The sequence below is a fragment of the Marmota flaviventris genome, chromosome 19 (genome assembly GCF_047511675.1).
Source record: "Marmota flaviventris isolate mMarFla1 chromosome 19, mMarFla1.hap1, whole genome shotgun sequence".
NCBI lineage: Eukaryota > Metazoa > Chordata > Mammalia > Rodentia > Sciuridae > Marmota > Marmota flaviventris.
The window spans coordinates 35,247,369-35,273,294 of NC_092516.1; the positions used below are offsets into that span (position 1 = coordinate 35,247,369).

Below are 25,926 nucleotides of genomic sequence, written 5' to 3' on the forward strand. Positions count from 1 at the left end.
CAGCTGAAAAGCACCGGGTTGCCAGGGGCTGGGGTCATGGTCAAGAGGCGGATGGGTAGAAGGCAATGATTGCTGAAAAGCAGAGCGGCTTCCTGGACCTCAGAAGGTCATATCATCTGGTGTCCTCGCCGCCTTACTCTGCCCAAGCTGTCCCAAGTCTCCTCACCCTGGTCAGTCTCTCCCCTTGTTGGTCAGCTCCCCCTTGAGCTGGTCAGGGACTGGGAGGCCAGGATCCCAGGACAGGTGTGCCTTTCCATGGGCTCTCTTGGAGAAACCCCACCCTCACCCCTTATCTCTTGGATTCTGGATTTCCAACAGGGAACTAGGAAAGTAGTAACCTGATCTCTGTATGATTTTTTAATGTTTTAAAATGCCTCGTAGGAGCTAAATATTTCTCAGAGACATGCTTGCAGATGTAATGAACACCAGGAGGCTTTGTTTGAGGCTACAGTTATATTCACTCTCTGCACAATGGCAATTCTCTTGTGAAGATTGGCAGAGATACGTTTACATGCATGTGTGCACAATTGTAAACTATCTACCTGAAGTTTGTTTTGGAAACAAAAATTTTCAATTTATGGTAATGATCGCTTTTTTGAAAATACAAAAAAGCTGTCCAATAGCAATCTCATCTGTTGGTGTTTCTTGGTGGGATGCTCAGACCTGTCATTTACAGACAATGGCAGGCACTGACCAGGATGGCCACCCCCTCAGGAAAGCAGACCTGGCTCAAACCTGTGTGTGGAGATGCAGCCCGAGGCCATCCCTGACCAGTCCCTGGTCTCTGCAAGGAGCACCATGCCACCCACCCACACGCCCTCTAGAGCACAGAACCACCTAGAACACTGTGCCATTTGAGCACTGAGCCATGATGTTCTTGGGCATCTGGTTTTACGGCAGAGCTATTTTTATGTTTTTAAAAATGTTTTAAACAGTAGTATTTTATGGGATCGCACCCTGAGGCTTTATAGTGCAGGGCATGGCTTAAAAATTGACTAAATAAATAAAATTCTGACACATTTGAGACGGAGGGAAGGCCAGACTGGCTCTACCTCCTAGTGGGATAGAATTTACGAAATCTGTACATGGGTTTGTTTTTGCTCCAGGGAGAATGAAGGCATTTTTAAACAACCAAAAAAAGAATTGCTACCAGAATAACTCTACATCTGACAGGACCCTTTTCATTTGCAGATGACAGTTAGGGTTGTGGGTGGTTGTCCTTGAATCCTCTTTCTGGAGCAGCATATATAAGGCTGGGGTCAGGCTCTCTGGGCAGAAGAAGCCCCATTTTTCTATAGAAAACCCCATTTTGGAGGGTCAATCAAAAACAGTGAAGGTACACTAAAATAATTTGGAAGAAAATAATTTAGCAGAATAAATGTTTTATAGAAAGCATAATATGAAACCAGTGAACCAGCTAAAAGGCAGACAGAACCTCAGAGAGCTGTTGAACTCTACCACATGTCCTCTGCACCAAGGCCAGCGCCTGGAGTGCTGTGTTGGGGAATGCCAGGGTGGGCTGCTGGACCCAGGGCAGGAGGCATGGTCCTCCAAGTGCACCTCTTCCCCGTGCTCCATGGGAAGCAGTTCTGCTGAGCAGTAAGGCATGGAAATGCAGCATCCTTACCTCCTCCTCCAACAACTGCTCAGTAGATATTAGTCCACCCAGAGCTCTGAGAAATCTGTGGTCAGGAACTTGATTAACTAGTTTAAAAAAAAAAAAAAAAAGGCACCATTTTCAAACTTACTTAACCATAGGACCCCATTTTCCCTTCTGGAAAATGCTAAATTTATTTAATTTTCAGTATTTATCCTTCCCCTAAATGTTAAATCTCAATTTTCTAATTATACAGTAATCTTCCTTATCCACAGTTTTGCTTTCTATGGTTTCCATTAACCAAAGCCAACTGCAGCTTGAAAATAATAAATGGAAAATTTGAGAACTAAACAATTTGTAAGTTTTAAACTGTGTTCCATTCTGAGCAGTGTGGCACAATCTCACACCATCCTACCTTGCCCTGGCTAGGATGTGAATCAGCCCTTAATTCAGTGTATCCACACTGTATGTGCTACCCACCTGTTAGTCACCTAATAATGGTCTCGGTTATCAAATCAACTGTCACAGTGTTACAGTATTTGTGTTCAAGTAACCCTATGCTACTTAGTGATAGCCTCAAAGTACGAAAGCAATGGTGCAAAGGAGGCATGGGCATAAAACATGAGGGACAGATTAATTCTCATACTAAGTGGCAGTGCTGCAGGATACTAGGAAAATACCTGGTGTATATGGGGTTTGATACTATCCACAGTTTCAGGATATACTGGCGGTCTTTGGACACATCCCATGGATAATGGGGGATTCGTGTACTTAATACGACCAACACTTTGCATTATTTATTTGTTTACATATTTATGAATAAGAACTCTTGTCATAGTTCGCTAAATGGAAGCATCAAAACAGGCAGTGATAAATAAACACGTCTTCATCCTTGCTCCAAGACATACGGCTGTTCTCTTGGGCTGTGAGGCCTACAGGCCCTGGGTTGGCCAACCCAGTCAGACTGCAGAGCCTTGGGTGGAAGCCCACCATTTAACTTTATTGATGGTCTTCCTCCATCCCTTCCATACTCTCCTACCCCTGGTGATTAAGTCAGGAGGCTTATGGCCACCTACATGAGTGACACAGGACTTTGTACAGCTCAGGGCCCATGGGGTGCCGGCTCCCCACCCATGCTGCCCACAGGTAGTCCTGTGACTCTCTGTAAGGTCGGCCACCTCCTGCTGTCTGTCGGCTTTGTTCCTTCCCTCGTCAGCACCACTTATCAAGTTTAAACTCTAATTACACTTATCTGTGCTGAAAATTGGCCATGATCACCACTTAAACTCCTCCTAATTATAAGAAATACTTCCTTAGCTAACCGCAGGGGCTGTTTTCCCTGCTATCACAACAGATCTGATGGGCTCATTGCTTCTCCAAGCTCAGCCCCTTTTTTCCTTTGCCTTTGGACCCTCTAGGGGTGAGCAAGGTGGTGACAGTGGACGTAAAGGGGAACTGGCAGCGCTGGCTGAAGGTGCGGGACCTCACAAAAGGAGTGACCTATTTCTTCCGCGTCCAAGCACGGACCATTACCTATGGACCTGAGCTCCAAGCCAATGTCACCGCTGGGCCAGCGGAAGGTAAGTGGGGCTCCGCAGGCAGAAGGCTGAGTGTGAATTGAAATTTCAGTTCCACCTGCTGGTCTGTCCTGCTGGGGGTTTTCTACCATCTCAGCAGAGATGTTTTGGTCTGCAGAGCTGGGGATGCTGAGGCAGCATGAAAGTCTGGTGATATCGCAAACTTCAGCAGGTGGATTGTCATGTATAGGTGAACAAGTTCTTAGACCTTAAGCATAGAAATGTTTTGTTTTCTGGGGAAACCAAAGAAAATAAGTGAATTCAACTTTTTAATTTTTATTTATTTATTGGTACTAGGGATTGAACCCAGAGGAACTCTACCACTGAGCCACATCCCCAGCCCTTTTTATTTTTTATTTTGAGACCTTCTTGCTAAGTTGCTTAGAACCTCACTGAGTTACTGAGGCTGACCTCAAATTTGTAATCTTCCAGCCGTGGACTCCTCAGTTGCTGGGATTACCAATGTGTACCACCATGCCTGACATTAATTCAATTTTTGAAATAAACAGAATTAAAAGTTTTCACATGTCATAAAGAAGGATCATGTAACGTCCCACTTAGTAAACTCTTTGACCTGGTTTAGGCACTGGATAGGTATGGCATCAGAGTCAACATTTAGGAAGCACCGCTAAGTGCCGGGCACGCTGCCTGCCTCTCCTCCTTCCATCCTCAGACAGTCTGCAGTTTTCCCATGAGGCCAAGAAGCCACCTGGGAGAACTAGACACATCTCCCCACACCCAGGGAGGAGGAACCCCCAGGGCCCGTGTCTAACCATTCCTTTCTTCCTGCAGGGTCCCCAGGCTCTCCTAGAGACATCTTGGTCACCAAATCTGCCTCTGCACTGACTCTGCAGTGGACAGAGGGCCCTGCAGGCCACACACCCACCACGGGCTACGTCATAGAGGCCAGGCCCTCAGGTAGGGGCTGTGGGGCCTAGTGGGCTGCTCAAGGGAGGGGTTTGCAGCCAAGCTGAAGGCAGACTGGAGGAGTCTGGGTAACAGGGACCCCTTGCCTCTTTCTCTTCTGTGTGTCCCCAGCAGGGTGGGACTGAGGGGCTATGTGCTGGAGGAGGGGCTTACTTCTCGCCCCCTGCTTGGGTCCTCATAACCACAGCTATGTTATTAACCTCCTGGGCATTCAATTCATGATGCTCTAGCCCCATGACTCTGAGGAGAAGGATAATTGTCATTCTCAGAAATAGGTAGGTGAGGCCTGAAGGGCACTTCAGAAATTTCAGCTCATCAGGAAGATTCGGGATGTTTTCAGGGACTCATCTCAGGGGTCTAATGCTGGCAACCTGTGGAAAGAGCTGTGCTCGCGTCTGATAATCGTGCCGATCTTTATTAACAGTGAACCTGGCACATCATCTGCTTCACCTCTGAGGCTTCCAAAAATGAGGTTTGAGACCCATTTCCTGCCCTATCCAACCAAAGAGTTCTCTTCCCCCCTCCTTCCATTCTACTTCATTTTAATCTTGTTGACTTGTGTGTTTTTTTTAATCAGCATATATTGATTAAAATAGAAAAGGGATCCAGTGTGATAATGCCACACAGGTAGACAGTGGACACTGACCACTCATCCCCTCTTCCACCTTCACCCACCTGCCGTGCCCTTCCAGTTCCTGGTACTCACTTTTCTATTTTTAGCTTGATTCTTTGTTTCGTCTTTCTCTGTCTGGCTTATTTCAGTTAACATGCTGTCCTCCTCTTCCACCTCCTTTGCTGCCAGTAGCAGGATTTCTTTCTTCTTTATGGCTGAATACTGCTCCGTAGTGTATAGGTATGCACACCATTTTCTTTATATATTCAGCACCTAGGCTGATTCCATATCTTGGCTATTGTGATGAGTGTTGCAATAAACACAGGCATTCAGGTGTCTCTTTCATAAGCTGGCTTCATTTCCTTTGGCTATATACCCAGGAGTGGGATAGCTGAATTGTATGGTAGTTTTATTATAAGTTTTTCAAGTAACCTCCATACTGTTCTCCATGGAGGTTATACTAATTTACATTCCCACCAATAGTGTATAAGAGTTCCATTCTGCTTTAATAAGAAGGGTGGACATTATCCAGAGTGAATTTCTGATGGGTTGAGTTGAATATTACTGCTGGGAGCTGGAGGTTACCACCAAACGTGGAGAACACTGAGCAGCTTCACCATGACCTTCAGATGATTGTACAGTTAATCAAGAACATCTGAGCATGAAAACAGGTAATGTTCCAGGAATGCATTCGGGAAGGAGCTCTCAAGCCCTCTGCCGGCAGACTAAGCATCAGGAGCCATTTTAGTCTAATATTTTAAAAGGCTATTAGACCAAGAGGAAAGATCCTCAAAGTTACATCCATTACTGTGTCAGAGAAGTTTCTTTCCTCCTCCCCCAACAGCTTGCTTTCAAAAGATTACTAGTTAGACATAACTAGTTTCTAGTTTCTAGAAACTTCCAAAGAGAAATTCTACCTGAAAAGCACCATGAAAAATTCTTTGGCTCTAAATGCATATGTTTAGACCTACTGACCTGATGGTGTGTGCTGAGCAAAACATTCAACCTCTTCTGGAGACAGGTATCCCAAGCTGGTGAAGGATCAGGAGTTACTAGGGACCTTCCATGGCCACCAGGTCTCCCATACCTCTGTCAGCAGGTGGCTCCTGGAACAGCCACCCAGCCCTCCACCATGCAAGAGCACCTTCAAAGCTTGATGAGGACTCTGAGGAATGTCCTAGTAAGGTCTGGGCCTCAGGGGCTGCGGAGGCTGTGAGGTAGCCAGGGACAGGGGCTTCCTTGAATTAGGGACATACTTCAAACATTTCTCTCCCCAATCTAGGGAGAGCATGTGTTCCAAAGGTGGCTTGTGAGTTCTCCTGGCCCACCTTGGGATCTGCTGTGTTGGTTTGAGTGTGTGATGGATTACATTCCCCATCACTGATCTCTGGCACCAGGAAGCTCTTAAGTCACTGGTGTTCTTGACTGCATGGGGTGAGGCCACCCATGTCTCTTATTATTATCATCATCATTTTAAATTGAACCTTCCATTCTGAGCTATCATAGAGTCCCATATAGTCATTCACCCTCAGGTCAGTAGAGTCATGTGTTATAAGCTTGGTCCCCAGTGTGGGGCCCTGTGGAAGCTGAGCAGTGCTACCCTCAGAAAGAGTTAATGTTAGTCTCTCGGAGTGAGTTAGTTTCTGCAAGAGTGAACTGTTATAAAAAGCAAGCCTGGCCCTTCTGTACTCTCTGGCTTCCTGTATCACCATGTGATCTTTTCCTCCCACATGTGCTCCGCCATGTTGTCATCTGCCATGTTGTGGTGCAGGGGTCCCTCACCAGGGCTGAGCAGACGCTGGTGCCATGCTCTTGAATTTTCAGCACTGTGAGCCAGAGAAGGCTCTCTTCTTTATAAGGTACCCACTCTGAGGCATTTTGCTATAGAAATAGAAAATGAACTAATGAACAAGATTCATGGATAGAATTAAGGAGATCCATGAACTTGAAAGGTGGGGGAAACACATTTTAATCAACATCTAACTGAAATTTAGCATTTCTGTCAGTTATGAATGGAGGTACATTAGTTCGTTAGGATTGTACTAAAGTACCACAAACAGGGCGGCTTAGACAACAGGAGCATATTATCTCGCACCTCCAAAGGAGGATGTCCAATCAGGTGTTGGCAGGACTGGTTGCTTCTCAGGTCTTGAGGAAGGCTCTGTCCTCTGCTTTTCTCCTACCTTCTGGTAGTCACTGGCAATCCTGGGGGCTCCTTAGCTCAGAGATGCGTCAGCCATCTTTGTCTTCCTTTTCACAGGGCCTTCTCCTCATATGTGTGTCCCCGTCCAAACTTCCCCTTTCTAGAAGAACTCTGGTCAATGTTGAGTCAGGGACTTGCCCCACTGCAAACTCATGTTGACCTAATATGTTTGTGGTGATCCTGTTTCCCAATAAGGCCATCCTGAGGTATCGAGGTCATGACTTTGACTTGAATTTGTGGTTTGGGGGAGGCATAATTCAACAGGTAGTGGCAGGTGAGCAACCTCCTGAGTCGCAGCAGGACCCCGACACTATCACAGGACACCCAGTGTTCACAGAATCATTTCACTCCCCATAACTTTGAAATTATAGCTGTTGGTTGACTCTGCTAAGCCTTCTTAATCAATGAGTTTGTGAAGAAGCATAGACTCCCGAGTTGCCCTGGGACAACGGTGGTCTCAGGTCATCTAAATCCAGCTTCCAAAGAGTCACATAGCTAAACAAGCAATGCAAAGAAAATACCCACAGTCCACCCCCAGCACTAGCCAGGAGACAGAGGTCACCAGGAGCTTCCAATGCCTCTAGGTAACTGACACATTACCCATGTCATTGGTTTCCTTTTTAACTTTAAGCAACTAAAGCTATTCTGTAAAGATATCCTTAAGAGTCAAAGGAGTACACAGAACCAAGGACAGGTTAAGAATCCTGCACTAGAAAACCAGAGTCCTGCTAATGATTGCCTCCCCACCAAGCACTATCTCCTTGCTGTAGAAGACTCCCAGTGGCCACCTGGCCCTACAAGGGCTCCAGAGATGTTCTGTCCTCAACTGCATCATGACGACATCCTGGCTATTTTGCCAAATGTTACCCCTGGGGAAGCTGGATATGTGGGACCCCTCTGTATTATTTCTTATAACAACATGGGACTCTCCAAGGACCTCAGAATGGAAAGTTCAATCTAAAATGATGATTATAATAATAAGAGATGTGAATGGCCTCACGCTGTTCAGTCAAGAGCACCAGTGTCTCTTTGAAAAGAACTTCCCTGTGTCAGAGATCACTGGTGGGGGATATAACACATCACCAGATGCCTGGCCTCGGCATCTCCGCTCTTGTGACCCCACCATGACACTTCCCCCCAAATGGTGAAGTCTTGGTTCTCACACTTGCCTGGGGAGCCATTTAATTTCTCCTCAAGTTGCAGGTGCTCATTGTCCGCCCTCATTCTGGAAGCAGGATGCCTGCAGGCTAGATGCAGCTTCCAGGCCTGGGGAAAGCAGAGTGCAGGAGAACTAATTAGCTTGTTGCTCAGACTTCACGCTGGGCCCCAGCCTCATGCAGAAGCCTCTGATGTCAGCTGGAGGTCTTGCTCAGTGGGGCTTGTGCCAGGATATGAAATGGACCCAAGGGGACCAAGACATGACAAGAAACTGACCTGGAAGACACCATCTTTCTCAATGAACACTAAAGATGTGCTTCCTCTTCTGTTTTGTTGCTGGGCATTTGAAAGCAGGTTGCCTGTGATTTCCCCTTTCGGATCATTAACTGAACCTGAGTGAGCTTCTGAGCCTGAGGTTTTTTCCTTGAAAGTTGTGAAAGACGCCCCTCCCTCTGCGACTCAGGCCAGCAGCATCTCAGGGTGGAGCATGAGGCTTTATGGATTGCCAGTGTTTAAACACCTCGCTGGTGCCCGGGGGCCCTGGGTCTCAGCTGTCATCGATTTCAGGCCTCATTACACAAAACATTAAATGCTGTATCTTCTCATTTTGTCCACCAAAGCTCTCCACTGAGACATTCTCTAGGCAGGGAGTGGTCTGTGAAGGCACTGCAGGCCCTGGTTTTATTAGGAGGGGACATGGACAGAGCCCTCCTGCTGGCATCTGGGAAGACCGAAGTCCTTTGTGATAGGAGCCCCTGGGACCCAGGTGGCCTGCTCGGCCTGATGTCTCCTCCCAGCTACATCTTTGCTTGCCCCATGGACATAAGAAGTTTACCAGCTCTGCGGCTGCTGCTCAGGGGGTGACCCGCGGCCCAGACAGCCTGGGCAGATGGCCGTCAGCCTCTCCCTCCTCTGTCCATATCCTCTCACTCACCCTTGCAAATTCCCAAGAGGTCTCCATATCGCTGAGACACAAATTGAACAGCAACTATTGAAACTAGCATCAGGCTGGGACACCAAGCCCCTCATCTTTGCAGGGAGGGTGGTCCCTGAGTGTAGCTCCAGGACACAGCCATCAGGCTCCGTCAGGCTGGCCAGCCAACTGGGTCACTTCTTGGCTGTGCCCAAGGTTCCCTCTGGAAGGCAGCAGCAGCCCCGCAGTGGGCAGATGCAGATTTATTTACACAAATTATTCCAAGGCATTTTACTGTGTAGATCACGAAGCCTAATTTACATATTTACACAATAGACTGGAATGGTACTAAAGGAACTATAAATATATTTTCCTCTCCAGAGCAGCCATGAAATACATATTTAGGACGTTCCCAGTGCAGGCAGACTTTGTTTTGCCTTTTGCACAGATGATGTCTCTGGCCCAGAGACCAGAAGTGGGGGCTGTCCACTCTAGTCCTCCTGGGCCCTTCCCAGGTCCCTCCTCAGGTCTTTGGTGATGGGCCTTTTCAGTTAAATCAGAAGGATCTGAAGGTTTGACACCCACAGAGGTTTTAAGCTGCCCAGGACACAGCCGAGGCTCTGCGTCAGGCCCCCACCGCTGTTCCCCTCTGGTGGCCAAGTCCATTGACAGTGTGTCAACCTCTGACTCCTTTCCAGATCCTTCTCCATCACAGGCCAGGCTTCGCGCACAGACATGCGTCACGTGCTGTCCCTGCCTTGAGTGAGCTAAAAGGTGTTTTGATTATCAGGTGTCCTTAGTTTTGTATCTAAGCCCCACCTGCCCCAGTTAAATTTCTGACCTGGCTCAACCATTTATATAAAGAGAAATGGCAGCATTTAAGAAATAAATAACCAACAGGCCTCCATTTGCTCAGAGCTCCGGGCTGACAGTCAGGTTGTTGGTTGTGTGAGTTAATGGAACCAGAAATCTCAGGCGGTGACTGACAGTGTCATTCAGCGTGGAGACACTGCTTAATTGTCCATGAAATCAGACTTTTGTATTGACATGGCATCTGCCCTAGTACTTGCGGTGCGCAGCACAGTCCCAGGTCGTTGGAGGGATACATTCAGCGACGTCCCCTTGGATGGGCTGCGCTGGGCTCTGACTCAATTCAGAAAAGAGGAGACCATGTGTCCAGGCCCATCAGGACTTTGTCTGGGAACAGATGTGCCTCCTGCCATTGGTAAGATGTCAGCACTGAGAGATAAACGCGGACACATTCTGTCTGCTAGGAACAAGCGTGGTCTCAGGGAGCAAAACCTATTTGTACCAGAAAAGATTTCTTTTTCTGGAATCTTCCATATTAGCCACTTCCCTTCTTTTAGCAGACAAATAGCACAAGAACAGAAGCAAAGTCAAACAGCCTATGTTCTTTAAAGAAAAATCATCCTGTTGAGCGCCAAAGCCATGCACGTCGGTGCTCGTTTGCTCATTTGCTTTGTTCCTGAGGTTGACAAGGTGTAGGCTTGTGATGATGGCGGGGCTTACCTAGAGTATGTGCTCAGTGGTCCCCCTACTTGCTTAAGGCCTGGTGGTGGGATGTGCCAACAGTGACTCAGTAGCAAGACTCTGGGAAAGTGTTCTTTCCCAGGAAAGTAGCCAGGAAGGGAAGGGTGGGCCCAGTCGATAGGTGGGATGAGCTAACTGTACTGCGCGGACCTCCCGAGCTTCCCCAGACACCAAGTGGAGGAGTCTGGTCCGAAGGTAGATATTGCCTCAGGAGGTTTAAAGCTCTGGCCCCAGCAGGAAGCTTGGCGCTGGGATCGGTCCTCTGGGGATCAATCCAGGAATCAATTGCCTAAGGGATCAATCATCCAAATCACATGGGAATCAATCATGGAACAGTTGTCCAAGGATCAATCATCTGAGGACCGATTATCCAGGGGGATCAGTCCTCTGGGAGCCAACCACCCCGGCATCATCCTCGGGCGTCTGCTCTCCAGGGTTGTGACCCCTCCCTTCCAGCCATCCCTGTGATGGCGCCCCAGCAGCTGGCTGAGTCGGGAGGAGGGCTAGGCTGGGATCTCCTGTGAATCTCGTGGGTGAGCCACACCTGGGTGACAGAGTCGTCTGCTCTGTGTGCCTGGGATTCTCTCCCAACCTGCTGTCCTCTCCAGGGTTGATTGAGTTGAAAGTCCAGGCACCGGAGTCCTCCTGCTACATGGAAATCAGCTGCACAAATCTCATTATTGCTAATAGTTCCATAATGTTATTTTTCCTGCTAATTTGTAGAGATACTTTTCTCCATCATTGATTTATTGAGATATTTAGTAACACAATACAAATGAGAAAAACAACCCACAGTTGAGAAAGAGTGGATGCGTTAACAACTGCCAAATTTTTCGTTTCCACTCATGATCACGGTGTAAATATTGATGTGGATAAATAGCTCAGTGAATTATAACTGAAGTATAAAATGCTGAACAGGCTAATTTTGGAAAGGCAGAATTAAGCAGAATAAAAGTGAACATTTTCTTCTATTAATTCAGAAAGAAATTATTCTGGTATGACATGCCCCCCCATTTCTGAGTGTAAATGGATCCCTAAATAAATCGTTCAGTGTTGAGATTCTGTATCAATATTTCAAAATGTTTTTATAAAAAATGCACACACTTCCTGGAGCTATGATGGAGCACTTAAAATAAAATGTGGCCTCCAGGTGATGGTGGAGGAGGGGATCATTTTTCTCCCCTGGCAGTCACAAAGCATTAATGCAGAAGATACTGGAAAATCCCATTCCAGAGGCGCCTGGGCCTTGGAGCACTCTGAGGGCATCTTTCACGCTCCTGCTGCCTTAATTTCAGTGGATTTAAACAATACTTGGCTTATAAGTCTGTATTTTTGTCTTTGGTCTCTTATAGCATAAAATTATTTTTTAAGAGGAAAAACCTTCCACAATTGAATCCACATTCAAGGCCCTTGGAGCAGTGACTTGCTTCTAATAAACACTAAGTGAAATGGTGTGTCATTACCCAAAGCCTGCACGGTCGAGGCCCCAGAGGGACCCAGGACACGAGGATGGGTGGGTGAGTGGGTGGATGGATGAGAGCGACAGATACTTACTGAACTCTTGAAAAACTCAAGAGCCCTGTGTATAGACAGGCAGGTAAATGTGATCCATGCTCTGGAGACCCGTGGACAGGGAGCAGCCATCCCTTCTTAGAGTCGGGGTCAGGGTCGGTTCAGGGTGGCTTCAAAAAGGTGAGACTGAGAGGGTGACAGGGTCTTGTGTCTTCCCCTTCCCCTGCCGTAGACTGTGCACTGAGGGCGAAGCAGGGCCTAGCCACAGAATGGGCCTGGGAATGTCTGTGGGTGAAGGAGGAGGGTGGAGGTCCCCAGGCCCAGGAGAGGCTGTTCAGAGTAAACCGCATCCAACAACCATAGCATGGGCCAGCTGCAGTGTTCTAAGTGGAGGAAAAAACAACAACACAGAGACCTTAAGCTAGAGCTTGCCATTTGGGTGGTGTTCCTGGTAATGGGTGTCTCCATGAGCAGCAACTATAAATGTGGGTATTTAGAAGCAGATCACCACTGTTCCTCCTTCCTGCCTGTTCCGGGACGTGCATCTTTAAAATCATTCACATCTCTCCTTCATTAACCTGTGACTGTAAGGACTTAGTTGGGCAAACTATAAATCCTCTGCAAACAGAGACTTCCACCTGGCAATCTCCTCTTGTTTACCGTGGGGCTGGTCCATCCGAGCATGTCTGCACTCCAGCTTCTGGATGCGCTGGTTTTCAGATCGCCCTCGGGGCCCATAAAGCTGTCAGCGCATGGGCATGCATATTCAAATGGGCCCTTCCTCCACAGATCTCCTGCTATTTAAAGTTTCTCCTACCTGTACCTATAAAAGAAAATATAATTTGTGAAGGATTGCTACTTCAAATGAACATTTTGGGCTCTGAGCCCACCTTTTAGCAAACAACCTCCTTAGGGAGTAAATTTATATTCTATTTTACAAACACTCATGTAGTGCTTACTATGTGTGAGGCACTGTTCTAAGCAGTTTATAAATAATGACTTGTTTAATCCTCAAGGCAACCTATGATGTAGGTACTTTGTTATCACCATTTTACAGATAAAGCACAGAGAGGTCAAGAACTCTGCCTAAAGTTACACAGCCGGTGAGTGGGGCCAGGCTTTGCTCCAAGGCTGTCTAGTTCTACATTTCAACCTTTTAGCCATGATGCTGTAGGGTCGTTGGTTTTATGATGGTGGATTCCACTGATCACATCTTTGCTCTGTTGGTGTATGTCTCAGACCAGACCCATTTACTTCTTCCGTCCTCTCTACAGATTTTCTGGCTTTTTTTTTTAACTGTGGCAAAATATGCATAACATTTAGCCATTTTTGAGTGTACAGTTCCATGTCCTTAAATACATTCATGTTGTTCAGCCATCGCTACTGTCCATCTGCCCAAGACTCTTCATCTTCCCGAGCTGAAACTCTGTCCCCATTAAACACTGACTCCCTGCCCCCTCCTCCAGCCCTCGACAGCCTCTGTGCTACTTTCTCTCTCCGGTTTGACTGCTTCAGGACCTCACAGAGTGGAATCAGCTTTCATCTTCTGCGTCTAGCTTATACACTCAGCCCCATGTCCTCTGGGCCCATCCTGTTGTAACATGTGTCAGCCTTCCTTTTCAAGGCTAAGTAATAGTTCTTTGTGTGCCACATTCTGCTTGTCAGTTCATCATCCCTGGGCACCTTTTGGACTACTGTGAATAATGCTGCTGTGGGAAAAGGTGCTGAAATTCAATGTATTTTCCAAAAAGTTATACTTACATCAGGCAGCACCTGAGCATGGAACAGAGAGACCTATGTGAGTGCCAGGCGGGTTTGCTGCTATAGTGACTCCAAAGGATGCTTGGCCTCAGTGGGGCTCTGCATGCTTTGGAGGTGTCCTTCAGGTCAGAAGCCAGGGGCCACCGTCCAGGATGAGGGCAGGACTGGCAGGTGGTCACCCTGTGTGTGGACCCCACAATCCTAGCATCTCTGCCCAGCCACCTTCTTAGCCCTTGGCTGTAAAGGAGGAGGCAGCAGAACGGGGATAGTTAAGCCACCTCCGCAGCTACAGCTCTGGGCTGGGGACTGCCACAGAGCCAGCAGCCTCTGGGAGAGAGGCGGGGCTTACGGTTCCCACGGTGACCCCTTGGCTGGATGCAGGTGGACACCCCAGCTGCACAGGTACCAGCCGGAGAGCATCACGAGAGTGACCGCGCAGCAAGCTAGAAGAAGCAGAGACCCCGAGGAGGGGATCTGGGGAATCCAGAGGGGGCGTCGGGGGGTCCTGGAATGGAAACGCAGCAGGTGTCCCTCCCACCTCCCCATGTGACTCTCTAACCCCTGACACCGCATGGGCATCCAGAGCAGGCGGCTTGGGCTGGTCAGCCAGGCCGGAGTGGCTTCCGGGTGCCTGGGCTTCATATCTGGGAGAGAAGCAGACTCACCTCTGCTGTTTTACTGTCCCTCTTGCAGATGAAGGCCTGTGGGACATGTTTGTGAAGGACATTCCCCGGAGTGCCACGTCCTACACCGTCAGCCTGGACAAGCTCCGGCAAGGAGTGACCTATGAGTTCCGGGTGGTGGCTGTGAACAAGGCTGGCTATGGGGAGCCCAGCAGTCCCTCCACGGCAGTATCAGGTGGGGACCCCTTCCAGGGAGCCAGAGGGAAATGAGGAAGAATTGGAACCCCGTGTCCATTGATGACAGGAAGAGGGCAGGCCTGAGCTCCTGTGGCACCCCGCAACTGTGTGGCAAAGGTCTATTTGGTCCATCCATGAAAAGCTGATGCGGGTCCCTGCCCACAGCTGATGGCTGGCTCTGCCTTCCCGGGGACTGGGCCTCAGCCTCCTCCGTGGGGCTTGAGGGAGCATTTCTTTGAGATTCCACTGTGTCCAAATGCTGGCCACGGCTGCCCCCTGGCCCACAGTAGGCCAGTGACATCCTTCAGAGAAGCCAGCCTCTGTCAACATGGAGCCTCATCACATCAGGACCCCCGCCATGCCCACAGGGATCCTGCCTGCTGTGAGAACCCCCTGGTCCCCTCTTTCCTGCCTGTGCTGGAGTCAGGCCCACCCTGGCCACTCTGGGTGGCCCTCTGGGGAGTTGTTGGACTTTTTATGAGGAGCATTGAATGCACAGCCTGAAAACCTGCTTATAGCTTTTGGATTCAAAATACTGTCATTTCCTAAGAAACCCTGTGGTGTCATGTTATCCAGAGTCGATTCCCCTTTATTCCCAGTGTGCGCAGGGCCTTCATTCTCCCGGGAGGTAGTTCATGGGAGGTAGATGTGTTGTCTGTGAATGTGGGCAGCTGAGGCAGACCCTGGGCTCTGCCTGTGAGAGGCTCCCTACTTGAGGGCTCTGGAGGCCTGGACCTACTCTTCTGGAGGGGCTGCTGGAGGGCACCAAGTGGGGCCCTGGGGCCAGCCGGCCCCCCAAGAAGCCAGTTCCCATTTTCCTGATCTTAGCAAACAGTGACACCAAGGAAAGAGGGGTTTCCTTTTCCAAAGCAGATTTTACACAAAACCTTTTCTATTCATTTCTCAAAATCAAATCTAAAACTGGAGCTGGTAATCCAGCTCAGTTTTCCTGAAGGCAATAAATAAATAAAACACAGGGCCAGCCCTTAGGGACGTAGTCCAGCAAAGGCGGCCAAGCTGTAGACAGACAGACAGATGCGCCTAGTGAGGCCCTGTGAGGAAAGGTGAGTGCAGGTGTGGGTGAATCCTGAGCTGGGCAGGAGCAGGCTCAAATCTGGAGCTAATGGGGAGCCCTTGAGAATCTGGGGGACAACTCATTTCCATCTTGGGCAGATCTCTCTGGTGGCGATATAAAGAGTGGATCTGGGACACAGTTGCCTCCGTGCTGGGGAGAGACGGTGAGGAACATGTGGGGTAAGGAGGTGGGCTGGTGGGAAAGAAGCCTCACCCAGGAAGGGAAGCAGGGCCTCACCTTAACCCAACTTTTTTTTTTTTTTTTTTTGGTACTAGGGATTGAACCCAGAGGTACTTTACTTCTAAGCTACATCCCCAGTTCTTTGTATTTTTTATTTTAAGGCAGGGTCTCACTAAATTGGTTAGGGCCTCACTAAATTGCTGATGCCAGCCTTGAACTTGCAATCCTCCTGCCTCAGCCTCCTGAGCTGCTGGGATTACAGGTGTGCACACTGCGCCCAGCTAAGCCAACATTTTTAAGCAGGTGACATTAAGAGGAGAGGCATGATGGTAGTTTTGATGGGCAAGGCAAGGACAGAGGCGTCTCAGGTGGGAGGAGCCCTGAGCCTGACTCCCTCACTGAAAAGGCAGAAAATTGCAGCAGCTTAGGTCCCAAAGCCTGCTGTGGGGGGAGAGGTGGCTGCTGCCTGAGCGGGTCCCACAGGGAAGGGGACAGTAGCCCACACTGGACAGTGGCCATGTCTTGTCTGTGATTCACGTCATCTACAATGTCCTCCTCGCCTGGTTCTGGCAGGACCGCTGCATCCGAGGTTTCTGTCGCTGTCACTGCGTGTTTGTGTCTTTCCCACAGCCAAAGTGGAAGCCCCGTTCTATGAGGAGTGGTGGTTCCTGCTGGTGATGGCTCTCTCCAGCCTGATCATCGTCCTGCTGGTAGTGTTCGCCCTGGTGCTGCACGGACAGAGCAAGAAGTACAAGAACTGCGGCGCAGGTGCGATGTCCCCTCCACCTTCCCCACTCCCAATGTCCCCGGTGCCCCTGAGCTAGGGGGTGACCTCGGGTCTCCTCCTCCGGACCTGCTGTGCCACTATCCACCTTTCCACTGCATTGGGGCTGTTGTGGCCGAGGCAGATGCCGTGGGTCTGCTTTCTGGAGGCAGCAAGTTGAGGCAGGCAATAGCTCAGGACCTGGCCCCCTGCAGATCAGCCATGTGCCTTGGATGCTGTGATGGGGGCATTTGGCACTCACTTGGTTCCCAGGGTCACGGTTCCCTCCTCTGAGCGTTGCTCAGATGCTCTGTGTTTTTAAATGTTTAGAGAGGATGTGAATCAGTATTATAGAGTCCACTATAAGGAGAACAATGGACTGGACATCTCGACTGTTGGGGTGTCTTGTGGCTGTTACGGAAATGTTCCCCTGGAATTCCCTTCTCCTGGACCTGAGCTGGGGCCTTGTCTTATGTCCCCTGGTCCTGCTTTGAGCCCTCCAAGGGCCATTTCACTGTGACGCCCCCAGCATGTGCTCCCCGCTGGTGCAGGGCATGCACTTTATCAGAGAAGCCAACAAATGGACACAGTAGGCCAGGCCCAGAGGACACCCTGGGTGGCCCCATTCCTGTGGGGGTGGGAGCATTGGGAAGAGTACACGTCCTCCAGGGCTTCTCTGTGCAGAGGTGCAGACAGGAGAGTGCAGAGGACGCTCTTCACAGAGGGTGTTCACACAGTGAGAAGCCCGCACACCAAACGCTGAAGACTGGGGCACTTTGTGAGTTTGCTCTCCTCAATTTTAAAAAGTTCTCATAATTACTAGTGAGGCCGCTTCTTTGCATCACCAGAAAACGGCTGAGCTTGGTGCCTGTTCCTGTCCCAGCCAGCGTCCTCCAGCTGAGCCCAAGGAGCTGACGGGCCTCTGACACTCAGACTCCAGCTGGACTGGGCCTCTTTCTAAGCCTGGCTCTGTCACTGGAGGTTTCCCGTCAGTGGTCCTTCTAGAAGTCCCTGATGAGGCGCTCTTAAAAATAGCCCAACCCACGGGCCCCTGGGCTGAGGAGCAGGGCCCAGAACATCCTTATCCAGCCATCTGCAGTGTCCATCCTGACTCTGAAGGGGTTAATACAACTGGGCACCTACAACACCTTACCATTTGCTTTGGTAAAGTTAAGCAATTCATCCTTCAAAGAAAGGATTTATTTTTTTCTGTATAAATTCACTTCTAACAAGTGTCTGTAAATCAGATTTTATTCCTATGGGATTTACAATGTATGAATGGCATGTCATTTTACTGAGTTAATGCTATTACAGAATCCTATGTGTGGCGCATAGAAAATCTCCCTGCTTTTCACCCTCCTTCTCCATCTGGAAAGCAGACTTAAAAAGACAGATCTGACCTGCAGCTTCTGATACCCAGCCTCACCCTGGAGTATTAATTTAACATCATAATTGAAGCCGAGGAAAAAAGACAAGCTTGTCTCCAGGCCTGTCTACCCTCCCTGCCCAGGAGACACGCAGAACCTAAGCCAAGCCCGCCGGGTGTCACTCACACTCCTACCTGTGGGCACTCCCCAAGATGCCACCCGCGGCTGTGTTCCTTTCTGATTATGGTCCTCTCCTGCCCCCCCCCAACCCAAATCTCCACTCACGGGCAAGTTTTTCTCCATGTGCTGCTCTGCGCTTGTCCGTTTCTCTGTGGCTCACAGAGCAGCGCGACAGGTAGAGGATGCCAGGGGCCCCGTGGAGAGGAGCCTGCCAGGGTTAACACGTAGCTGCCATGCCCTGGTTTGCACACGGGCTCCACCCTAGGGCCAGCAGAGTGGTGGGGGACAGAACAGATGAAGTCTGTGCCTCAGTGCAATGAGGGAAGGCAGAAGGCGATCTAAGGAACAAGCAAACGTCCTCCTGCAAAAGTCCCCCAGGCGGGCTAGCTCGGGATGGGGTCTGTAGGGATGCAGGTGTGGGGAGAGGAGGGTGCTCTGGGGACTGGGGAGGGAGCCAGCTGGTTTCACAACATCTGTCTCAGTCCGTTTTCTGTTGTTAATTACACTATACCACAGACTGGGCGGGTTATAAAGAAGAGAAGTTCACTTTGGCTCAGGGTTCTGGTCCAAGGTCCAGAGACATATCTGGTGACAACTGCCTTTTTGGCAGAGTCCCAAGGTGGTACAGGGCATCACATAGTGTGAGACAGGGAGCACACAAGAGACCTGGGGAACCTGACTTTCAGAGCACACTCACTCTCAGATAACTCATTAATCCATCCATCAGATGAATGGATTAATCCACTCATAAGGTCAGACTTAATTCCTTCTTAGAGGTCCCACCTGGCCCCACCTCTTAATATCCCATAATGGGGATTAAATTTCATCAAGAGGCTCAGGGGACAAATTATTCAAACCACGGAAACATTTGCCCCCACCTGGAGCAAGGGGTGAGCAGGCCAGAGGAGCTGGGGAAGGGACTTCCAGCCCGAGCAATCAGGAGAGCGCGGAGGGGTGAGCCTGCCTAGGATCAGGGCCTCGGGGCTGATGAAGGGGACAGGCACAGAACAGGCCAAGTTCATGACAGGCATGAGGACCGGGGCTCCCATGGCCAACGAGAAGGGAGGCCATGTGGTTTGGTTTCCTTCACCCGCGTTCATTTCATCTGCTAATATGTTCTGGTGTGTATTAGTAAATTTACTTTTTTAAAAGTATACCGTTGGTTCACTGATTCAGTGACACACCACCAGCACTGCTGTCCATCTGGGAGCATTTTTCTTACTTAATTAAAAAGATCCTGTGCCCTTTCTTTAGCTACAATACCCATATACATTTCCCTTTAACTTCCTGTTTTTTTATATGACTGTGCATTTTTTATTTTGAAATTTATTAAGTATTTAACTTCCCTGACTTTAATAAATTTATGCATTCTAAGCACATTTTCATAAAATATCAGCCAGTAAACTGGTATTTTGGTATCAGGCAAAATAAACACTGAAATGCTAATATTGTCATTTTGCTGCAGCACAGCATTTGATACATAGCCATGCTCCCAGCTCAGCTGTACCTGCCTCCAGAGCTAAAGCATCTAGCAGGACCGCAGGCACTCCTGACCTTGACTGTGTGGCTTGGTGTGGCCATGGTTGGCAGGCTAGTAAAGCTGTGCTCACTTTCCTTGTGGGGCTTTAGGTAAGAGCATCTCCAACATGGAGGAATCTGTGACCCTGGATAATGGAGGATTTGCTGCCCTGGAGCTCAACAGTCGCCACCTCAATGTCAAGAGCACCTTCTCCAAGAAAAATGGGACCAGGTAAGGAGGCAACAGGTAGGCCTGGGTCAGCCAGGGCTGGGTGCTGGTCCAGGGCATGCCCACAGATTTCCACTGAGTCCCCCTGTGCTGGTCCAGAAAGCCGAGCATAACCCCACAACAGGCATGATTCCAAGACCCCAGGGTACATTGGCTCTGGCAGGGGTAAGGTTTCAGAGGGTGAGAGAAGTTTCCAGTGCATTTTCAGGGATATGAAAAAGAGGTGGGACCTCAGGTGTGGAGGCCCAAGACTAGGGCACCTGAAAGTCACCAGGTTAGCCTTCCCCGTCACTTAGTGGGAAACTCTGATCGGGAGTGCCTAGTTCAGGGGAGTCACACGGGCTGCAGCAGGCTCATGCATGTCCTAGAGGGGAAGTGGTTGCTTTTGTCATTTGATGGATTCCACGATTTCCTGCAATGCAAATGGCCATTTCAGATGTGTGCAGGAAAACAGCAAAAGTGACCTCCCACTCACTCAAGAGTGACCTCTTCCCTCGTATCCTTTTCCCAGTTTCAGCAGGAAGTAAGTTCCCCAGAGATGAGCAGGATAACCTTGACCTGCTTGACTTGTAGAGCCTGGTCTTCTGGTCTTGACAGTCTGGTAGAAAAAACAAGACACCTGGAGATGTCCTCCTGGAGCAGACTCGCAGGGTCTTACCCATGCCCAGCAGCATGAGGGGCCTCCTCTTTCTGGGCCTGGCTCCACGGGGATTGGCTTTTATTGCAAAAACATCACATACCATCAGGCAGAGTAAAGGTCTCTATTTCCCTTCACACAGCTGCTTTCCCTTCTGCAAAAGCTCTTGTAGCAAGCATCGCCCACAGGTAGCCTCGGTGGTTCCTGTCCTCTGCCTGTTTGGGACACTCAAATTGCTGGAAGGGTGCTAAGGCCAGAGATTACAGAGGCCCTCAGCTTTTGGAGGAGGCAGGCAGCCAGTGGGTCTCCCACCTGCCATTGGCTCTTGGCCAGCACCCTGGAGGCCAGTCCCAGCAGAGCAGACTGCCACCCGCCATATTGCTCTCCTAGGGCAGGAAGTAGGAGTGAGTGGTGATGTCTGGTCACATCTTTCACTCCACTTGTCTACTGAGAGGCAAGCTCACAGAATTGTCACAGAATTATGGAAAAGCAATCACATAATTTCAAGACCAAGAGGGACTCGTCACACAGAATTTTAAAATATTACATGCTCTGCTCCTTTGCTGCGATCTGTCTTCAGGCTCCTAAGAGAGGCTCGTAGCTTTGAAGCACGTGGCCCCAGGACAGACAGCGGTCTGGTTTATTAAGTCATATGATTCCTCCCAAAAAAATTATTTTGTGGTGAAGTGGGAAGATCTCAACCCACAGAGATTTATTTCCCCGAGGGTTCCTGTAACAGGGAGAAATCAGTCTCGTATTAGTAGAACGAGAGCCTGCAGGTAACTCCAGGGATGCTGTTGGGATGGCTGGATAGCCAGGTCGGAGCTCCCCCGGTTGGTGAGGAAGCCTTGGGCAGAGGGGCACCACTAGCCTCCCAGCCAGGAAGTGTCCCAGAAGCTCGGGACTGTGAGGGCCTCTCATGAGCAGACCTGGGTAGGCCTACAGGCCATGGATCTGGGACATGATGGATGGGCCACAGAGCATCTCTCTCTCCAGCATGTTTAGTGGCTATCTCTAAGCTCTAAGTCCATATCTCCAAGGTCACATTTTCATATTTCAATTGATCCTTCTTAGCTCAGACAGTGCCTGGGCACAGCCTCTGGGTGGTCTGATGGGAGCCCAAGCCCTCAGCCCCGTTGACCTGCAGCCGTGGCATTCCGATGGCACTCACTGGGTTGGCTCAGGCATCCATGTCAACTGGCTCCAGGCAGCGTCCTGGACTTCCTGAAAGGGTCCATGCAAATCATCCTGAAGCTTCTGGAAACCAAGAACAAACTAAAACCAAGACAAAAAAAAAAAAAAGTTTGGCTCTTTACCATCACCTTTCTAGTCTGAAGTCCCAAATGCAACAGAAGGATCCTGGGGCAGGTCTGCCTGTCCATGGGGCTCCAAAAGGGTGCAGACCCTTGGACAGGTAGGGCTGCTGGGCCTCGGTCCTCCAGCATCAGGTCCAAGGTACCTTAAGTGTGGCATGATTAGTTCCCGTCTCTTTGTTTATGTTGTGGTGCCCACTTCTTTGTGAGAAGACACCTTAGATTAAAAGATTTACCCAAATGGAACTAGGCACAGTGACATAAGCCTGTGAGTCCTGCTTCTCAGGAGACTGAGGCAGGAGGAATGCAAGTTCAAAGCCAGCCTCAGCAACTTAGTGAGATTCTATCCTCAATTAAAAGATAAAAAGGACTGGGTATGGGGCTGGGGCTGTAGCTCAGTGGTAAAGCGTTTGCTTCAAATGTGTGAGGCATTGGGTTCGATCTTCAGCACCACATAAAAATCAATAGAGACACTGTGTGTTCATCTACAACTAAAAAAATGTTTAAAAAATAAAAAAGGACTGGGTATATAGCACAGTATGAGGGAAAAATGATTTACCCAAATGGTTATATGACAAATGAAGTCTTTCCAAAAATAAATTATCTTTGAAGTGGAAAGGAAGGAGGCCTTTGGGCCTTCCCTGAGCCTTTTCTGAAAAAAAATGAGACAGAGCCAACCTGAAGGAGGCAGTAGCTATGCATAAAACCAGGGTTCCCCCCCACCACACGCCTCGTCTTCTCAGCGCCTGGCTTCCTGGACAGTGGCTTCTCCTTGCTTGATCACCAGGGTTACTTTAACCTCTGGGAGACAAAGGTCACCCCATCTGCAACCACCACCTGGCTCTGCACTCTGTCCTCCTAACATGAGAGTCCTGGACATGAGGACACGCCCCTCGAGGACATGGGCAGTACACTCTGCCTGTCTGGTGATCACAAACTAGCAAGTCCCTGAACAGGCCTGGGGCAGTAGGCTGTGCTCAGCCCTGCTGCATTTAAAGACGGATCGATTTGTGCTCTGAGTTCCCAAGTGGTGACTTCTCCATCTGTAGAGCAGTCTGGGCTTTTACTCAGTCACAAGATGATAGTCACCAGGAGGTGAGGGCTGAGGCTGTGTTTGTTTTCTATTGCTGGTGACAAATGTAACTGCTTAAACCAACACACATTTACTGCCTCACAGTTTCTGTGGGGGAGGACTTTGGACCTGGCTCTGCTGGCCCTCTGCTGGGTTCCCAGGGGCTACAATCCTGGTATAGTCAGGACGGTGTTCTCATCTGTAGCCTGGGCTAGGCAATATCTTCTTCCCCACTCACTCAGACTCTCAGTAGAACGCATTCCAACGGGCCCTGTGACCAAGGGCCCCGGCTTCTTCTTGCCATTGGCTGGTGCGAGGCCAGGAAGACTCTCTATTTCCAGTATCATTTAACCTCATGTGGTCCTGAGAGGGGTGGGAGAGACAACCCTCACCTTTTCCATATTCCATAACCTGATCCCAGCACAACACCCCTCTCCTTCCACGTATTACACTGGTTAGAAGCACATCACAGGCCCTGCCCATACTTGAGGAGACAGATGACCCAGGGGGCAGGGATGGGGACCACCTTAGGATTCTGCCCACCACAGAGGACAAATGCCATAGCAACCTTCCCTCCACCCTGACCCAACCCAGGATACCAGCTAGGGCTCACTTCTCGGGCACCTCCAGCTTGGCAGGTCAGACCATTCCCCATGGCTTCCGTCCCCTGCTCGCCACAGCACCAAGCACCTGCTCTGTCTTTGCTCCCAGCCACAGTGTCACCCACTTGAGCATCTTCTGGGACAGAACAGCTCACCCCATGCCCCAGGCCCAGCACAGTCCCTGGGCTGACAGGCACAGGAAGAGAGGCTGCAGAATCACCAGGTGGCCACAGTGGTGCACAGGCTCTGGCCTGCCTCCCATTCCATGGTCAAGGCCAGCAGTATCTTGGGAGGCCTTGGGGGAGTGTCTTTGCCCAGGGGTAACTTGCCATGTCCACTTTCATCCTAGGTCCCCACCGCGACCAAGCCCTGGTGGCCTGCACTACTCAGATGAGGACATCTGTGACAAGTACAATGGTGCCGTGCTGACAGAGGGCGGGAGCCTCAAGGGGAAGTCAGCAGATGCATCAGAGTCTGAGGTCAGTGTTGCTTCAGGACAGAGACCACCACTCCCTCCTTTTGTACTAAGCTTCTGCTTCCTCCGGGCCCTCCTTCTGTCTCACGCCCACCCCTGAGGCAGGAAGAACACAGGACAAAGCCTCACTTTACAGATGAAGAAAGTGCCAGAGCCCAAGTTCAGGTGCCCACGCTGTGGCCCATGGGCACCTCCCATATGGCCTGAGCAGAGCAGATGCCTGGACAGATTCTTGGGGGAGCAGGTTCCCTTCTCAGATCCTGGGGTAAGAGATCAGCAAGACAGGTATCCCCTCCTCCCGCTCCTCGGGGGCTGCCCTATAGAGCAAAGCAATGTCAGCTGAGAGAGCACCACCCAACAGGCCCTGTGCTTGGTGTCTGGACACTCTCACAAGCTCTGTCCTAACTAGGCCTGGAGCTTCTTAGCATTGGACCAACCCTGGTGAAGAATAAGGCCCAGCAAGGGTCAGTAACTGCCCAAAGTGGGCTTCAGAGCTGGAGGCCTGCTGCCTTCCATTTGCTTTCAGCATGAGCCTATATTTCCCAGGTTTCCACACATCTTGGTGGTCTCTAGACACAGTGCAGGGGGCTGAGCTGCAGCACTGACAGAAAGTGGAGCCCCTGTTCCTGGCCAGACAGTTGCTTCCTGTTCTTCCCTGGTATTAGCAAATCTCCCCATCCTGCCCGAGAAGTTCCCTCATCCTGCCTCCTTGTGCAGAACAGTAGTTCTGGACCAGGTGACAGGGTGGGTCAGCCCAGCTGGAGACTCGTTCCTGTCCTCACTGAGCACTTGGAACTAGATGAGCTTCAGCCCCGCCCTGGGCCCTGAGCCCATCTCTGGCCTCCTCCGCTTCTGTCTGGGTACCCAGCATTTCTCCAGAAGAGCCCGTCTCCTGTGTGAGGGCTCCCTGAGGCACAAGGGGACTTCAACCAGGGGGTCTGCTGTGGGGGTGCTCTGAGAGGGGCTCCATGTACCCCCAGAGGAGTGCACTGCCTCAGTATCTTAAATTAACCAGCCCAGACAACCAAAGCATCAATTAGAGTCTTGAATGAGTCCTACATGCTTTGTTTCAAGTATGCCAAGCCTGGAGAGGGGCGAAAATCAGGGAGCCATTTGCTGCGCATACAGCCTGCCCCACCTCTCAGCATTCCTACTCTAAATCAATATTTAATCTAAAATAAGTCTCACCTTCATTTTGACCTGAATTCAGGCCTTATTGAGCCCCAAGGCTCGATAAAATGGCTTCTTTTAAATGGTTTGTATATGAACCCCATTGAGAGGGCAGCAGGTGGGTGCCAGGGAGGCCTGGCTCGCCTTGACTTTGCATGTTCTGTTTACAAAGGATGCTGGTGTGCATCTGCATCATTGCCTTGGGCTTGGCAAACAGCAAGCAGTGGTACAGATGTCCCAAAAGGTGCATTTGTCTAAATTTGAGGGTCTGTCGTGTAAAATCCTACAGAAACTGACCCACCCCACCTCTCCTGCTGAGGACACACAGCTGCTTATCCCAAAAGCAGCATGTGTGGAAGCAGCAGCACAGCCTTCTAGCAGGACTTCCTGGCACCACTAGAAAGGCACACCTGCGGGAACTGCCTCAGTCTGTTCTTAACTCCTGGCCGGACACTCTCTCCAGTGTGGCACTGTGTGTGACATCAGTAGCTACCGCACCAGCTAACATATGTTGGCTGTCGTTGTGGAACTGCGTATGGTTCACCTGCTCTGGGTGTGCATTGCCCTGAGGGACTGAGCATGGGCTACGTTTGACCTCCTACAGCTAGTGCTCACACCAGCCCCATGATGGGGGGTGTTCTCCCTGTTTAGATACTAAGGTCATCCAAAGGTA

At 49.9% G+C, this 25,926-nt stretch overlaps 1 protein-coding gene across 1 annotated transcript in view; it reads left to right on the forward strand.

The window, feature by feature from the left end:
• Sdk1 (sidekick cell adhesion molecule 1) overlaps nt 1-25,926 on the forward strand; it is an 886,283-nt gene that overhangs the window by 844,654 nt on the left and 15,703 nt on the right. The window contains exons 39-44 of the mRNA XM_027956222.2: nt 3,016-3,177; nt 3,967-4,092; nt 14,506-14,670; nt 16,558-16,695; nt 19,867-19,987; nt 23,958-24,087. Of these exons, the coding sequence (XP_027812023.2) occupies nt 3,016-3,177; nt 3,967-4,092; nt 14,506-14,670; nt 16,558-16,695; nt 19,867-19,987; nt 23,958-24,087 (842 nt within the window). The remainder of the gene's footprint in view (nt 1-3,015; nt 3,178-3,966; nt 4,093-14,505; nt 14,671-16,557; nt 16,696-19,866; nt 19,988-23,957; nt 24,088-25,926) is intronic.